This window comes from Cetorhinus maximus, chromosome 12, assembly GCF_964194155.1.
Source record: "Cetorhinus maximus chromosome 12, sCetMax3.hap1.1, whole genome shotgun sequence".
NCBI lineage: Eukaryota > Metazoa > Chordata > Chondrichthyes > Lamniformes > Cetorhinidae > Cetorhinus > Cetorhinus maximus.
This window is the reverse complement of record NC_135890.1, coordinates 72,770,116-72,787,970: the sequence shown is the minus strand read 5'-3', so window position 1 is coordinate 72,787,970 and position 17,855 is coordinate 72,770,116. Positions and strand designations below refer to the sequence as shown.

The window sequence follows — 17,855 nt, the reverse complement described above, 5'->3', positions numbered from 1 at the left end:
AATGAATAGATTTTGTTAGACAACAGTATTAAGGGCTATGGAAACAAGTTGGCTAGATAGAGTTAAGATACAGATCAGCTATGATCTACTTGAATGGTGGAACAGTCTTGAGGGGCTGATCCTGTCCTGCCACTATGTACAAGTGATTAAGTGGATATTATATAGACACTCCATTTGCAGTATAGAAGTGGCAAGAGTAACCATTGTACATTCATAAAGTGTCTCTCACACTTCCAGAAGCACAGAAAACAGCAAGGCAATGGATCAGAATATAGAGACATTTCCAGGGATAATGAGAAGCGTGGCTAAAACAAAAAGGCTAGATACAGGCTGAATGTTGGACACTACGTCAGGACCACTGCCATGCTGCATGACAAAAATCAGAAGCTATAGATGTAATTGGGGCAACTAGTGGTAATGTCACTGGACCAGTAATCCAGAGGCCCAGGCTGATGTTCTGGTGGCATGGTTCAATTCCCACCACAGCAGCTGCTGGAATTTAAATTCAATTCAATTAATAACCCAGAATTAAAAAGTTAGTCTCAGTAATGGTGAACAAGAATCTATCATCAATAGTTGTAAAAATCCATCTTGTCCACCAATGTTCTTTAGGGAAAGAAATCTGTCATCCTTGCCTGGCCTGGCCTACATGTGACTCTAGACCTACAGCAATATGGTTGACTCTTAACTGCCCCCTGAAATGGTGTGGCAAGCCATTCAGTTCACGGGCAATTAGGGATGGGCAACAAATGTTGGCCTTGTCAGCGACATCCCATGAAAGAATAAATAAATGGTATAATGGCTTTTACAATCATCATATTCTTCAAAAACTAAACTGAACATCCTTGACCAATCAGAAGCCTAAATATAAGAAACAGTTTTAATTTAAGATTTTGTTTTGAAACTACTGTAGAATATGTAAAGTTCAACAACTTGTAAAGTGTTCTGCATCCATTTGCCACCTGACCTCTCCTGAGTGACAAGTGCTAGAAACAAAGCCAGTAACTACTGTAAAGACTCAACTATGAGCTTCAATGCTGTTTTGTCAAATCTCTCAGTTCCAGAAAGCAAGGGGCACATCAGTGAAGTTCTATTAACAGGGGTTTACGGTTTCTAGCAGCTGTTTCAGTCAGCTGCAGAACCAGTGCTGCCAGATTCTCATTGCTATGGAATTAAGGACGAGTTGATATTTGAGATTGGGAAACTAAGCCTTCTCAATACACTCAGAACTATACTACCATCATTGGTGTATCTGAACTCACATTAAAGATTCTCCGTCACAAGTGAGGTATAATTCAATTCATGTCAATTTTAGGACAACGCCGACTAGACCTCTGGATTGATAGCTCATGTTCTCTTATGCCAAGCTTCCAAAGACCAGAATGGTGTACTGCAGCATACACCATTGGAAGAGATCCAATATGGATCAAAAAGCTCCTAAGCTTGTACAAGCAACAAGGCTGGAGGTAAATGATCGAGTATTCCAATCCTAAGGAAACCTTTTCTGTGACTTAGGAAAGCAAATTGCTTTGAACTTCTTGGGTGAACTCATTTTTAACATTATTGACAATTGTCAAGAAAGTAGCCCCTACAAAGAATCCAAAAAAAAATTGATTCCTAACAGCACCTATTCCACACTCAGTGGACACCACAAGCATGCTTTTCCTTGCCAGAAACACTTAAACATACACTTTAAGCAACCAACTATTTTACAAACTTCTATGTGGAAATGGCCTCACCCAATTTGTAGACTAGGATACAAATAATTGTTCTGTCTTATGGATTTTCTTGGTTCTTTCTACACAAAGTTCCATTATCTGGTAGACCTGACTAAGTGGCTCCCATGCCTGTACTTTGGCCTGAGCCTCAGCATCTATTCAGCAAGTAAACAGCTGACTGTTCCTTTAAAAGGTCAACAAAATAAAATTTGCATGAATGCAACAGTATTAGACCCGAAATTGGAATGGGTGGAAACTGGACTCACGTGGAGGTGATGGTTCGAAATCGTTCTTGACCAGCTGTGTCCCAGATCTGCAACTTTACTTTCTCTCCATTGATTTCCACAGTTCTTATCTTAAAATCTACCCCTATCGTAGTAATATAGCTGCCTGCGAACATAAAGAAAAACAATGTGATCGCTCAAAATTCAAGACAAGAATAAATGTTCTCACCTATGTTGCAAACACTTGACCCTCAGTATGGAATGCAAACCAGCCCTGGGCAACACCACATTCTTAAGGCCAACACTTAAAGCTGAGATGAGGGATTAGGCCTTTTACATTCTACTATATACAGAATATCTCCAGATTGTGGCAGGCTTTTCCCTTAAACTTTGTGTTTACATATCAGCATTCCACTTGCCATACACAGCACAAAGAGGCATAAACCATTCAAAAATAACTAAAGTTGGCCTTCTGATGATTGGGTCATGGCAACACCCCACTGAGGCTGCACAAAAACAGCTGAGCAGTTTTTACACTGGACATTCATTACACATGCATGCATGGGAGGGAAAGAAAGAGGTGCTCTGTTCATCTCATGATATTTCCTGCCAAACTGGAGCTCCATCCAGCAGCAAGAAAATGAGACATATTCCTCTAACTCAAGAGGCCATAGAAGTGGATGGTTGTGCTGATGAGTGGAAATGCCAATATGGCTTTACATCTGGGTGAGATTAGAATACCAAACATCATTAGATTAGATAGTACAAGTAATTTCTGAAGAAAGTGTACCAGCATTGTACACAGCATTCAAATTGTACAAAAACAAAAATCATCTGTACTCTTCCAAATAGCAGCACAACCATTAAACAGGTACAGTAAATACTGAAAGAGTACAATCGATCAAAAGTCACTCAGCTCACTCTTTCACATTGCAGTATTGTCATAGAAACTTCTCTGGCGAATGGGGTTTGTCTTATTATGGGGCAAATGGAACGAGAATGGCGTAAAGTTGATACAGGACAAAAAGGCATAACTATTAGTTGCAGAATTCATTGGCAAATCAAAACCTAAAAAGGCTCTTTCTGTACATTATACATACTGATCATGTTGGAGGTGGTTTATAAAAGCGTACACAACAGTTTCCTGTGTGTGGGAGTATTTTGCAGTGAGAAAACGCTAGCATTCAGAATGCATTAATTTGAATGGATCAATAATTGTACAGACTGTTAAAAGTACTTGCAATTATGACAATGTCATTCAATTGTGACCTTTAGTGTGTGTGTCTCCCCACAAACATGAGGTCAAGCAACATCTCATGAAGACTGAAAAGAGGGCTAGAGGTGCAAGGTAATGGCCCAAATACTGATCAAGTAGCTATTAATAAACTTCACTCATACAGAAACCCGAATGCAGCAGGGCCATTAAAAAGGCTTAAACTGAGATCTCTTCCTTCAGACACCCTATTCCAGTAGCACACAGGTAGCTGGATCTCTGGGTACTACTGTTCACAATACTTCAATAAGAAAATCAACACTATTCTCACCTGATGTTGTGAAAGGCGCAAGTCCTTTTTTTCTGAGTTGATTCATATATAACCACCCCAGTTTGACACACTTGAACTTGGAGAACCTGACCCCACATGGACCCTCAGGCATGGACAAGATTTTAAAACAGAAGTCCTGGCTGCCCATTCAGGTAGCCGTAAAAGATGCCATGGCAGTATTTTAAAAGAAGAGTAGTGAGCTCTTCTAGTATCCTAGCCAACATTTACCTCTCAACCAATAGATTATCTGTTCAAGAGGTTGGATAGACTTGGGTTGTTTTCGTTGGAGCAGAGGAGACTGAGGGGCGACCTGATTGAGGTGTACAAGATTATGAGGGGCATGGACAGGGTGGATAGGGAGCAGTTGTTCCCCTTAGTTGAAGGGTCAGTCCCAAGGGGACATAAGTACAAGATGAGGGGCAGGAGGTCGGGGGGGGGGGGGGGGTTGGGGGATGAGGGGAAAAACCTTTTTACCCAGAGGGTGGTGACGGTCTGGAATGAACTGCCTGGGAGGGTGGTGGAGGCGGGTTGCCTCATATCCTTCAAAAAGTACCTGGATGAGCACTTGGCACGTCATAACATTCAAGACTATGGGCCAAGTGCTGGTAAATGGAATTAGGTAGGTAGGTCAGCTGTTTCTCACATGTCAGTGCAGACTTGATGGGCTGAAGGACCTCTTCTGCACTGTGTGGTCTCAATATTTGTGGGACTTTGATGTCCTGTTTCCATATATTTACAACAGTAACTATACTGTATTTCAAGTATTTCCATGGCATTGAAACCCTTGCAATCGAGTCCTGAGATCATAAAACATTCTATAAATGCAAGTTCCCTCTTACTTTGTGTGCTTTATAAGAGGTATCAGACTTCATTGTTGTGAACAAAATGAAATTGCATAAACAAACAGGACAATGACATGTGTGGATGGCTGTTACGGACCTGTGGTAATTTCGAATTCCAAGTTCCTGACATTTTTTTCAAATCTATTCACAGCCACACCCAGCAACTTGAACACCACAAACTGGCACCAACTATGGGATTCTCACTCAATCTGCTTCCTTGATTCCTTCCCCACCCCCAATTGTCGACTTCTGCCTATTCACAATAGAGTACACAAGTTTAGTGTCACCAAGACCAGCCTAATCAGCCAGGAGTTGTTCTGACTCTGCAAGAGCAGCCGATAATTTAACAGAAGCAGCTTGGACAGGTAGGGTTTGAGAAAGGTCCAACATTGGACATCAGTGCCATGGACTGAACTCAATGGAAACTGATGAAAGAAATAATAAATTATGAGGGTTCAGTGCTGCAGATTTGGAAAGTAAAGGAAGGAAAAAAAAACTTACATTTATATAGTGCCTCCAACAATGTCCCAAAACACTCTGCAGTGAAGTGCTCTTGAAGTATATCACTGTTGTAGTGTAGAAAACCCAGCAGCCAATTTGAGCACAGTAAGCTCCCACAAAAGGCAATGTGATAATAACCAGGTAACCTCTTGTAATGATAGTTGAGGGATAATCAGGCAGAATCTTGCTCCTCTTCAGAATATTGCTATATTATCTTTAAACATATAGCCGAGGGGGAAAAGAGAGGTGTCTCAGTACTGCACTGGAGTATCAGCCTGGATTGTGAGCTCAAGTTGGAGTGAGATTTTAATTGACAACCTTCTAACTCAGGCTAACATGGCTAACAGAAAACAGGTGACTGAGGAGAGAAAATCAACTTACAAGGGAACCATAAAACAACTATTGTTGTAAGGGGAAAATTCCAGTATGCATGAAATGAAACTATGCATTGTCAGAGAACTTTACAAATATAAACATGACAGACCTAGTGTGCTTACCTGAAAATGTGTTATCTGCAAATCGCAGCAGCAGACTACTTTTCCCCACACCTGTAAATACATAGGAGGAGAGTCAGGAAAACCGTACTTGATCAAATCAAACATCAGAATGGAAAACCAATCATACCAGCGATGCCAACCTTTCTTTAAGCAGAAATTTGCTGATTCCCCTTCACCCAATTACAAGCTGGAGAAGGGCTGGATCAAGATTGCAAAGGTTTAATACACCAAAAATGAAAACATCTGCATGCGTATATACAAGTACAAAGTGTAGCCAAAGAAAACAATAATTTCTCAATGTCAACAATAACACTCAAAGTGTGAAGGGAAACTTAATTTCTGCACCATTTCCATGGTGACAAGCACGTGCCATGAAAAACAAAGGAGGAATCTGACCACGGACAAGAGACAATGCCGACCGATCAGCTCCAGACTGACAGGGAGCTTCTGTTGCAAGCTACCCTAAAGAATATGGATAATTAAAGAGACAAAATATGAAACAAATGTTTTTCATTCTCAATAGAAACACGTAGCTTGAGCCCTGAAACAAGCAGAAAGATTTTCTTTTAACCAAATGATTTATTAGCCAATTATTCTAGCTACAAAACTATACCTGCGTAAACGCATGAACAAAATGATACAATCACACTTGGTAAAGCAAATTAGGCAGGTGCCTTTTTTTATTCATTTACAGGATGTGGGCTTCGCTCGCTAGGCCAGCACTTATTGCATTTTCACAATTCTATCTTACAGGTTGAGTATTCAATAGGTTTGATTTCTCATGTGGGAGAAAATGTTTCTTAAAGTCACCCAATGCAAGAAAGGCAAGTATGATCCCAAGGTATATAACGCTGGAAAAACTCAGCGGGTCCGGCAGCACCCGCAGAGAGAGAAACAGAGCCAATGCCTCGAGTCCGAAACGTCAACTCCGCCTCTCCCCCCACAGGCACCACCAGACCCGCCAAGATCCTCTAGCACCTTCTGTTTTTTATTTCAGATTTTCAGCATCTGCAGTATTTTGCTTTCATCATCCCAAGGTATGTTTGTTTAAATAGTAATAAATAAGTGCACTTCAGGAGGGGAGTTCCTGGTATTTAAAGCACTATAAATGCAAATTCTCTCTAACAGAGAATCCAAGCAGTCAAACCTTGATAAAAATACATCATTTCTGCTCAGGAGAGGCAAATCCAACTTCCAGCTCTACATGCCAATGGGAAATACAGTATAAATGGTTTATTACTCACTTATGATTTGAGCCTGTTATAGCAAAGTCATTCCGATGTACACACATTTTCCCATCATGGCTTTAGCAAGAGAAAGCCTCTTTTAGCAAACCAATCTGGGACCGATAGAACTGTTACCCACCAGGGAGTGCATGATGCTTTTTGCTTCTTCTAATCCACCCAGACCCTTCACAAACAATGAAACAATTAAAAGTGCAGTCACTGTTGCTAATTAGGCTGCAACTTCTCATCGCTTGTGCTCTGGAGAGTGTTATCAGCTGGTGTAGATTTGAACAGACGGCCATTTAACAGTTAGCATGCTTAAAAGCGGCATTGAGCAGACTCGCTGTTTAACGTACAGCAGCTGGTAAGTTCAAGATTGTTGGGACACGATAGACAGTATGAGCTTAAATACAGTGGCTGAGAATTTAAATAACACCTGAAATGGTGGAACCCAATCAGAATGTCAACAACATTTTTACAAGCCGGTGCACAGCCAGAAAATTAAGACCAATTCGTAGCCACTAAATCTTAAATTACGATTTAAAAAAAATTCATTCACGGGATGTGGGCTTCGCTGGCTGGGCCAGCATTTATTACCCATCCCTATTTGCCCTCGAGAAGGTGGTGGTGAGCTACCTTCTTGAACCGTTGCAGTCCATATGGAGTGGGTACACCCACAGTGCTGTTAGGGAGTTCCAGGATTTCAACCCAGCGACAGGTGAAGGAACGGTGATATATTTCCAAGTCAGGATGGTGAGTGACTTGGGAGGGAACTTCCAGATGGTGGTGTTCCCATGTATCTGCTGCCCTTGTCCTTCACATGGTAGTGGTCATGGATTTGGAAGGTGCTGTCTAAGGAGCCTTGGTGAATTCTTGCAGTGTATCTTGTAGATGGTACACACTGCTGCTACTGTGCGTCGGTGGTGGAGGGAGTGAATGTTTGTGGATGTGGTGCCAATCAAGCAGGCTGCTTTGTTCTGGACGGTGTCAAGCTTCTTCAGTGTTCTGGGAGCTGCACTCATCCAGGCAAATGGGGTGTGTTCCATCACACTCCTGACTTGTGCTTTGTAGATGGTGGACAGGCTTTGGGGAGTCAGGAGATGAGTTACTCATCACAGGATTCCTAGCCTCTGACCTGCTATTTTAGCCACAGTATTTATATAGCAAGTCCAGTTCAGTTTCTGGTCAATGGTAACCCCCAAGATGTTGATAGTGGGGGATTCAGCGATGGTAATGCCATTGAACATCACGGGGCGATGGTTAGACTCTCTCTTGTTGGAGATGGTCATTGCCTGGCACTTGTGTGACACAAATGTTACTTGTCACTTGTCAGCCCAAGCCTGGATATTGTCTTGCTGCATTTGGACATGGACTGCTTCAGTGTCTGAGGAGTTCCGAATGGTGCTGAACATTGTGCAGCGAACATCCCCACTTCAGATCTTATGATGGAAGGAAGGTCATTGATGAAGCAGCTGAAGATGTGTTGGGCCTAGGACACTACCCTGAGGAACTCCTGCAGTGATGTCCTGGAGCTGAGATGACTGACATCCAACAGCCACAACCACCTTACTTTGTGCTAGGTATGCTCCAACCAATGGAGTTTTCCCCCCGATTCCCATTGACTCCAGTTTTGCTAGGGTTCCTTGATGCCACAGTCAAATGCAGCCTTGATGTCAGGGCAGTCACTCTTGCCTCACCTCAGGAGTTCAGCTAAAGAGCTGAACAAAAGGTCCATGTTTGAACCAAGGCTGTAATGAGATCAGGAGCCAGGTGGCCCTGGCGGAGCCCAAACTGGACGTTAGTGAGCAGGTTATTGCTAAGCAAGTGCCGCTTGATAGCACTGCTGATGACTTGTTCATTACTGATGATCGAGAGTAGACTGATAGAGTGGTAATTGGCCGGGTTGGATGTGTCCTGCTTTTTGTGTACAGGACATACCTGGGCAATTTTCCACATAGCCGGGTAGATGCCAGTTTTGTAGCTTGTTCATCTTTGTCCCTTCCAATTCTAATTGCCGCAGTTAACAATCACTTGCAATACGCAAATGGCAAGAAAATCCTCTCTATTCACAAATGTACGGGAATACCCTGTTTTAAGTAGTGGATATGTTTCTGCAAACCACTTATAGTGAAGTAAGGTTTCCCATTTAAATGTATGTAATATTAGGAGATGCTTTCCCAACCCAAGATTTTCAGCTCCAATATGTAACCTACATGAAAATACACTATTTATAAACCAAAAATAAACAAAAACACAATGCACAATAACAATTAACACTGAGATGGGAAGGAGTCACTGGAAGACAGAGTTTTCTTCTGTCTCACTTTCTGGTATCTGTACATCTTGGTGAATTGCAGGTCTGAAGAATGTGCAAATGGATTGTTTCACCTTGTGCTTTTGCTTTCCTTGGTACAACTCCCTATAGGAGCTGATGACCATTTCAACCTCTCTGCTAACATTTAAAACTCTTTCCAAAGAAGGGTCTTTAGCTTCGAAAATTTTCAGTGCTCCTTCAATGAGCATGAAAGCCCCCTACATGTGTTGCAATGTTAGTTACTTGCTTTGTGATGCTTCTTTCTCCTCTTCATCTTTCCCTGATAGAGCTCAAGCTACATCAGCTCTTTGTTGGTCTGGGCTTCGCTGTGAGACTCCAGCACCTCCTCAATGTTATCTTGGTCCACTTCAGAAAATCCTACCTTGTTGGCCATAGTTACCATGTCCTGGCAAACATATTCAATTGGCTTATCGAAGCTGCAGAAGTAGTGATCAGCTTCAGGGAAGATCTTTTGCCATACAACATTCATGGCTGAGTGTTTTACCTCTTCCCTTGCATTTGCAATGTTTTCTGATGTGCTGCACCTAGTACAGGTAATCTTCATAGCACTTAAGAGCAGCAGCAGTTTGGCCACTAGCCTTCATCTTGTCTTTATTCTTGATGGCGCACCGTTGGTAGCAAAAGCCTAAGTGAACTTGCTATAGCTGCTGCCTTCTCACCAGTCTCATTATGTAGCACCTCTAATTTCTATTCCAAAATAATGGTGTTTCTTCCTTTTGGGAGTAGTGGAATTGCTGTCATTCAATGCACACTTGCCATCTTGTAGACTTTACTCACGTATTACAGGGGAAAACAACGAAACAAAATAAAGCAATACCAATGAAAGTACCTTGGACAATTTTGCACATGCACAGAATCTTGCTTGTTGTGCACCTCCTCAAAGATGCCATGGACAAGCGCAGAATGTTGTCTGTGTTGAATAGCATATCAAAGGCCTTCTCAAACACTCCGCGTCAAGTGCAGTATTTTTTAACTGCATCCACAATAAGGATGGGTATCGATAATTTTGGCCAACTACTTTTATAAATAGGGTAAGCGGTATGCACAAGTTACTGATTTGTTAACTACTTAATAATACAACTACACCATCTGAAATGACTTAAAACAGGGTATGGGTGTACATATGTCTACCTGCGGCAAGTATCATGCTCTTTGTTCTTTGGTCGGACAACCTCCAAAAACAGAGAAATTGTTATTATCTGGGATGAGAATTAAGGAAAAATTACCCGCAGCGCTGTTTCTTTACCACTTGTGTTGCTGTGCTGCCAAGCGATGCTCTTTCCCCTTCCATGAAATGTCATTCAAAGTACAGCCTGTAGTGATGCACTATTCCAGTCAAATGTTCATTATTTATTTCTCCTTGCTCCCTAGCTGGTCAGCACTGGAAAGGAGTTGATACTTTCCTGGCATCAGGAGGTTATTTACATAGGGTTTCAAAGCAAAGTAATCCAATTTACAGTGGTGTATTAGCCGCCAGGGCAAGATAGAGACAGTATCCCAGGATGAAGATTCCTGGAAGGAGACGACAGAAGCATTCAATCGTTAAAGCAGCTATTTATGAAGATTTTTGGGTAACCTTTTTTTTAAGTGGGTGCAACCCCGCCTAGTTGCATCTACTCTTTAAGCAAGAGACTCAACCTGTTAACATGGACCAGGCTGGTTTAGTCCTGCCAGTGGATGCAGCAGCGTTCAAAAGGGTTGACCTAATTGAAGACAGAAGTCTTTTGACATTCTGAAAGAGTTTGATGTGGAAACATCTTCACCTCAACCCTTTGAGGTGGAATCCAACACTGGAGGTTGGAAATATAAAGATAGTCACTAATAAATCCAATAAGGAATTCAGAGGTGGTTTTTTTTTTAAACTCAATGTGGCATTCACCACCAAATGGTCAAGGTGCATAGACGTGGTCAAGGGGAAGCTAGATAATTTCATGAGGAGAAAGGAATAGAAAGATATACTGACAGGTCAAGATTAATAAGGAGGTCCATGGTCACCAGTGTCCTCTTAGGCATGGCACCTGAAGAGAGAGACAGATAAGGTAAGGGTGAGATGAAACAAGAGTGGGAGAAGATTCGTGTGGAGCATAAACACCAGCACAGACCAGTTGGGGGTGAACAGGCTGTTTCAGTACTGTAAATTTGATGTACATCACATTTCCGGGGGGGGGAGGAAGAACCGTACCTCAAGAGAAGGGCTATCCCAAACACTTGGAGCACTTTAATTTGTTTAAACTCATTTGGAAATTGACAAGGAGCCTCTTGTTACAAGTGTGGTACGCATTCAATACTGAATGATTCATGTATTAAGATATTTCATGAACAAGTCTAAAGTGCAAATGCCAGCGAGCTATTCAACTATGGACTGCGCTAGTAGCCTTGATGTATCCTGGGTGTAAACATCTGGACTGATAATTATGACTGTGGAGATTTGAAGTTTTGTATATTAAAACTCTGACGATAGTAGTGCCATGAACTGGTAAAGTTCCTGCCTAGTCCATGTTAACCATGTGATACTGCAGACTATATCACAAACAAATAAAGCACAACCGGTTTTCAGCTGGCAAGGTAGTTTTTTTGTCCCCTTGCTGCCTCATTAACTTAAATCCTGTTATCTCCAACATAATCTTTACTACGCTACCCAGACCCACCAAGAGAGTGTTCCAGCTTAGCTCCTTCAGAATCTCATTCTGCACATTCCAACCTTCCACTCTTGGTGCCATACTCTGCTCTCCGATATCGATAAGCTCTGCTGACAAACGTCAGCCTGAAAACTTGTGCCCTTGCTCACAAACATCACACTGGACAGCTTCTGCAACGAAAATCACCTCTCAATTCCACATCACACCCCCTCCTGTGAAAAATTCTATGCTCTGCATCCTGGGACAGTTGACGATCCCTCATTAATAGCCAAAAAGCAGCAGCACTCAGTGCAGAAATGCACTGAAAGGCGTTGTACAAATCACATATTGACTCTGATCCATTGATGTAGGCAGAGGCTCAAAAGATGATGGAAGTCAGCCAGGGCTCCCAACTCTCTGTCCAATAACCTCTTGCTGAGAGATCTGTCTGGGAGTAGTGAGGAGAGGAAAGATCAGTCAAATGATCTGTACTCACAACAATGACTCCCTGAATAAGTTGGTACCAGAATCTATATGCACCATTTTCTGATGCACTCCCCATGAGGTGAGTCCAGTTCACATTAGAGTTGGTGGAGTTCAGCACTTGTGAATTTGTTCAATAAAAAGACACTCAGTGACTAAATTAATGGTTCTATCATATGCAGTGAATTCTCCTTGACTGAAATGGCAACATTTGATTTGAAAAATTTAACAGTTGCGCTCCTCTGTGGGTACGAGTGGACAGCCATCACTTTAAAATTTATTCTTGGCATTACTGGCAAGGCCAACATTTATCAGAGGTACTGCGGGGAGCCAAAAGGTGAGATGCTCAAAGAATACCCAAACCAAGACTTGGACTAGTCACCACAGCATTTGTGTGACTGCTCCATTTGAGTTTCAATGGTTACACCAGCCCCCCACCCATGTTGAAGGTGGGGTGGGGGTCTGACAATGGTAATGTCATTAAAAATCAAGGTGGAGCTAGTTTACGTTCTCTCTTGTTAGAGAAGGCCATTGCCTGGAACTTGAGACAAATGTTGCCTACTATTTAGCAGCCCAAGCCTGGATTTGTCCAGGTCTTGCTGCATGCAGACGTGGATTTTTATGAAAGGAGCTAGACACTTATTAACATGGAATATCCCTACTTCTGACCTTATGATGGAGGGAAAGCCATTGATGAAGTAGCTGAAGATGCTGTTTGACAGAACTTGAGCTGCAATGTCATGGAGCCAGGATGATTAGTCTCCAACAACCACAGACATCTTCCTTTTTGCCAGATATGACTCCAGCCAGTGGAGAGTTTCTCCCTCATCCTCATTTCACTCGGGTTCCAGGGTGTCACATTCAGCCAAATGCTGCCTTGATGCCAAAGTTTTCACTTGACCTCAAAAATTCAGTTTTTGTCTAGGTTTGGACAAAGGCAATAATGATTTTTTTTTGTATTTATTCACGGGACATGAGCTTCGCTGGCTGGGCCAGCTTTTATTGCCTATCCCTAGTTGCCCTTGAGAAGGTAGTGGTGAGCTACTTTCTTGAACCGCTGCAGTCCATGTGGTGTGGGTACACTCACAGTGCTGTTAGGGAGTTCCAGGATTTTGACCCAGTGATAGTGAAGGAACGGTGATATATTTCCAAGTCAGGATGGTGAGTGACTTGAGGGGAACTTCCAGGTGGTGGTGTTCCCATCTATCTGCTGCCCTTGTCCTTCTACATGGTAATGGTTGTGGGTTTGGAAGATGCTGTCTAAGGAACCTTGATGAATTCCTGCAGTGCATCTTGTGGATGGTACATACTGCTGCTAACTCAAGTGTTGGTGATGGAGGGACTGAATGTGGTGCCAATCAAGTGAGCGGTTTTGTCTTAGATGGTGTCAAGCTTCTTCAGTGTTGTGGAAGCTGCACTCATCTAGGCAAGTAGGGAGTATTCCATCACACTCCTGACTTTTGCCTTGTAGATGGTGGACAGGCTTTGGGGATCAGGGGGTGAGCTACTCGCTGCAGGATTCCGAGCCTCTGACCTGCTCTTGTAGCCACAGTGTTTATATGGCTAGCCCAGTTCAGTTTCTGGTCAATGGTAACCCCCAGGATGTTGATAGTGGGGGATTCAGTGATGGCAATGCCATTGAACATCAAGGGGCGATGGTTAGATTCTCTCTTAGTGGAGATGGTCATTGCCTGGCATTTGTGTGGTGGGAATGTTACTTGCCATTTGTCAGCCCAAACCTGGATATTGTCCAGGTCTTGCTGCATATGGACACAGACTGCTTCAGTATCTGAGGGGTCGCGAAGGGTACTGAACATTGTGCAATCATCAGCGAACATCCCCACTTCTGACCTTATGATGGAAGGAAGGTCATTGATGAAGCAGCTGAAGATGGTTGGGCCTAGGACATTACCCTGAGGAACTCCTGCAGTGATGTCCTGGAGCTGAGATAACTGGCCTCAACAACCAGAACCATCTTCCTTTTTGCTAAGTAGGACTCCAACCAGTGGAGAGTTATCCCCGATTCCCATTGACTCCAGTTTTGCTCAGGCTCCTTGATGTCACACTCGGTCAAATGCGGCCTAGATGTCAAGGGCTGTCACACTCACCTCGGGAGTTCAGCTCTTTGGTCCATGTTTGAACCAAGGCTGTAATGAGGTCAGAAGCTGAGTGGCCCTGGTGGAACCCAAACTGGATGTCAGTAAGCACGTTATTGCTAGGCACGTGCCACTTGATAGCACTGTTGATGACCCCTTCCATCACTTTACTGATGATCGAGAGTAGGCTGATGGGTCAGTAATTGGCTGTGAGTGGTACTAGCTGATTCTAAAGTCTGAATACTCCATTAGCATAACCAAGTGACCATTTGCGGTGCAGGATAAACACTCCCATTTCTGTTAGGCTGGCTCAGTTCATAGCACCCTCGCCTTTGAATCAGAGGGTTGTGGGTTCACGTCCCACTCCCGGAAACCAAGAACTGTGATTGTACTCGAAAGAGTTGCAATCTGTGACTGTTGATAACTCGAAAGAGTTTCTGTTAGGCTGGCTCAGTTCATAGCACCCTCGCCTTTGAATCAGAGGGTTGTGGGTTCATGACCCACTCCCGGAAACCAAGAACTGTGATTGTACTCGAAAGAGTTGCAATCTGTGACTGTTGATAACTCGAAAGAGTTTCCCTCCTTTTCTAATCCAATCAACCTCTCTGTCCACCTGGTCCTTCTCCTTTGCAAGCTAGAAGCTGGGGACAACTTTCATTCAGCTGTCACCAGTGTCTCGTACAGCTAGTCACTATGTGGGAGCAGATATCATCCAGCCTAGCTCTCTGCTCTCCAGATGGAAGGAGCATTAATTTGGCTTCAGAACCAGGAAGCAAGCAATTAACCTCAAAACCATGTCAACTCCACCTCATTGGGAGGAAGTCTGCTGCTCTTCAGCACCACCACTTTATCTGGACCTTAAATAACATCACAATAATTGTTCAGCTGAAACGTGCTGTGATTTTAACAAACATTGCAAAAGCAGTTGAACTTCCCTCAACAACCCACTGAGACTCCTCTGTGGACATCCTTCAAAACCCTATTCAAATCAAACAAAACTCCAGGAAAGTGACCTGCAACAGCACAAGACACAACTGGTGAAAGCTGGCAATGAAGTAACATCGTTGAACATTCAGCATAAGTACAATCTCCAAGCTGATTTTATTGCTGGTTTACTTTACCAAAAAAAAGAACTTCTTAAATTAACAAGCAGATTTCACAGAAGACTGAGCCTGTTTTCAATTCAGGCTTCTCTCAAGTTTTCTCCAACCAACCTTCTTGCTCTGACCTCATTCTCCTCTTGTCTCATTTTTCACAAGAAGTCCACTGGTCAGTCTTCCTCATACCTCTCTTGTTTTATCAAATTGATTTAATTTTGCAGCAAAGGTAGGATTCATGTAATGATCACGGTTCTTCTCCTTCTCCTATCACTGCCAACTCTTCCTTGCTCACTCCAATTAAAATCTTAACACCAGTCACCAATTCATTGCACTTCATCACAAACTTAAGCTGTGGTTGACGTATTTCAAAAATTTTCTTTTCTCACTTCCCAAAATTTAACCAACACCCCCCTACTATGGGCGGGCATGTGACCTGTGAAGGCCACTGGAAGGGGACAGGATCATTTCCCAATGAGACCCCATGCAGGTGGCTCTCCCTTTGAATGACGTGGCCTTTATTGTGATCTTGTCTCCTGGGGAAGGGCTGTGAATCCAAATTCAAACTTTTTTCTTTACTTTTTCATGGGGCATGGGCATCACTGGCAAAGACCAGCATTTGTTGCCCATCCCTAAATGCCCTTGAACTGGATGGCTTGCTAGGCTAGGCCATTACAGAGGACAGTTAAGAGTTAACCAAATTGCCTTGGGTCTGGAGTTACATGTAGGCCAGACCGGGTAAGGATGATACATTTCCTTCCCTAAAGGACATTAGTGAACCAGATGGGTTTTTAATGACAATGGATGATAGTTTCATGGTCACCATTACTGAGAATAGCTTTCAATTCCATATTTTATTAACTGAATTTAAATTCCAACATCTGCCACAGTGGGATTTGAACCAATGTCACCAGAGCATTAACCTGGACTTCTGGATTACTAGTCCAGTGACATTACCACTATGCCAGCATTTCCATATTCCATTGTGAAAACACACACTGGGTTGTTTTCAGAATCTCTTTAAAAAAGGAAATTCGTTCACAAGGGAGCAATCGCATGCTCCCAATCCTCATTTTTAAAAAAAACATTTGTTTTGCCACTAAACAAGCATGGCCTCTTCCTCATTGAGCCCACTTTAACATGAAAGCAGTGAGCTATATTTACCTGCTTCAAATGCTCCCCATCCTTTTCCAATTTGAGTAATTACAACCATACAAACATAGCAGAATAAGCCAACCAGCAGTAAATAGCAACAACCTGTCCTTATTTGGTTGGATCATTCCTTTCGGTTTTGCCTTGGTGGCCCTAATTATCGACTCAGTTTCCACCGAGTGCAGTCAAATCTCACAGCATCGCCTCCTACTGACTGTTTCCTTCCCACAACCCCACTTCCTTGTGGAATCTTCAGGTGGTTAGCCTAAAGCTTCCCATCACCAAATCATTATTTTCTGATTATTCTCCTCTATAGTTTTCAGCCTGGCCATCCTGCACTGAACAGGAGTTACACATGCCCGCCCTCATCTAAGATTAAGTTAGTAATTTGATTTGTCAACTTTTTATAACTGGAAAAGCAACCCATCCCCACTCTATTTCCCCTATTCCGGCTTAAACATTTTAAACTCCAAAATAATTTTAAAAAAAGCCTGTTCCAGCTTTAATCATCGACACGTCCGAGATTTAGGCAGATCAGATTTATCATCTTTTAAACTCCTGCATGTTTATATTAGGGTTAAAGCCATATTGTAAAGCCTTTTGTTATTGGGTATTCCTCAGCATATTTGTTGCAAAAGTGTTGAAATGAGATAGTGGTACCAAAAAAGATAAATCACAGACAGGTCAATACACTTTTACCGTGACATTTGTAACTCCTCCTCACCTCAAACTGTTCTCACCATCAGTGACAGGTCAGTAACCACCCCGTAACCTTTCCCATCACATAGCTCAAAATGCTCTCCAGAGACCACTCACATTTGGAAAAGCAATCTTTCATTGCGCTGCTGGATATTTTCTCCCCTCAAAGTCTAAATAGATGTAGCAAAACGATTGTACCACCCACATCCCACAACACCACCCCCGCCTCAACAAGCCCCCCCAGTACACTTCACTGAAATCCTGGCAACAGTACTGTGCAAACTGCTGAACCTGCACAAGGAATTTTCCTTTTAAATGTGCAAATGAGAACTGTGTTTTGTAGTTTTCACCATTTTTGGACTTGAATTGTAATATTCTCAGGATGTGGGTTTCGCAGGTAAGGATGGTATTTATTGACTTGCAGAGGCCAATTATTAAACAATGTGAGTGTCAAACACATTTGTATGGGACTGGAGTCAGAGTCAGTCTGGTAAGGACAGCAGGATTCTTTCCCTAAAGGACAACAGTAAACCAGTTGGCTTTTTAAATGGCACAACAATACCAGCTTCATTTTGTTTATATAAAAATGAATTCAAATTCTCAAACTGTCATGGGGGTGATTTGAACACGAAATCTTTGTGTTATTAATTCAATGACATAACCACCAGCACTGAGCAAATACAGTTCGTCATAGGATAAACCAGACAGTATTTTCAATGAAACCGAATCTTGGCCACACATAGCTGTGTGGTAGTGTTCACTATGTTTTACACAGCCACGGGTTCTATAGATCTTACAGACTTAGATGATTCAGAGCAAGCTC

At 42.6% G+C, this 17,855-nt stretch overlaps 1 protein-coding gene across 2 annotated transcripts in view; it reads right to left on the bottom strand.

Moving 5' to 3' along the window:
- Positions 1-17,855, bottom strand: part of rab35b (RAB35, member RAS oncogene family b) — a 46,882-nt gene that overhangs the window by 21,162 nt on the left and 7,865 nt on the right. For both annotated transcript variants that reach the window (XM_078553867.1, XM_078553868.1), the window contains exons 2-3: positions 5,327-5,377; positions 1,985-2,108 (exon numbers count right to left, since the gene is read on the bottom strand). In XM_078553867.1, coding sequence (XP_078409993.1) covers positions 1,985-2,108; positions 5,327-5,377 — 175 coding nt within the window. The remainder of the gene's footprint in view (positions 1-1,984; positions 2,109-5,326; positions 5,378-17,855) is intronic.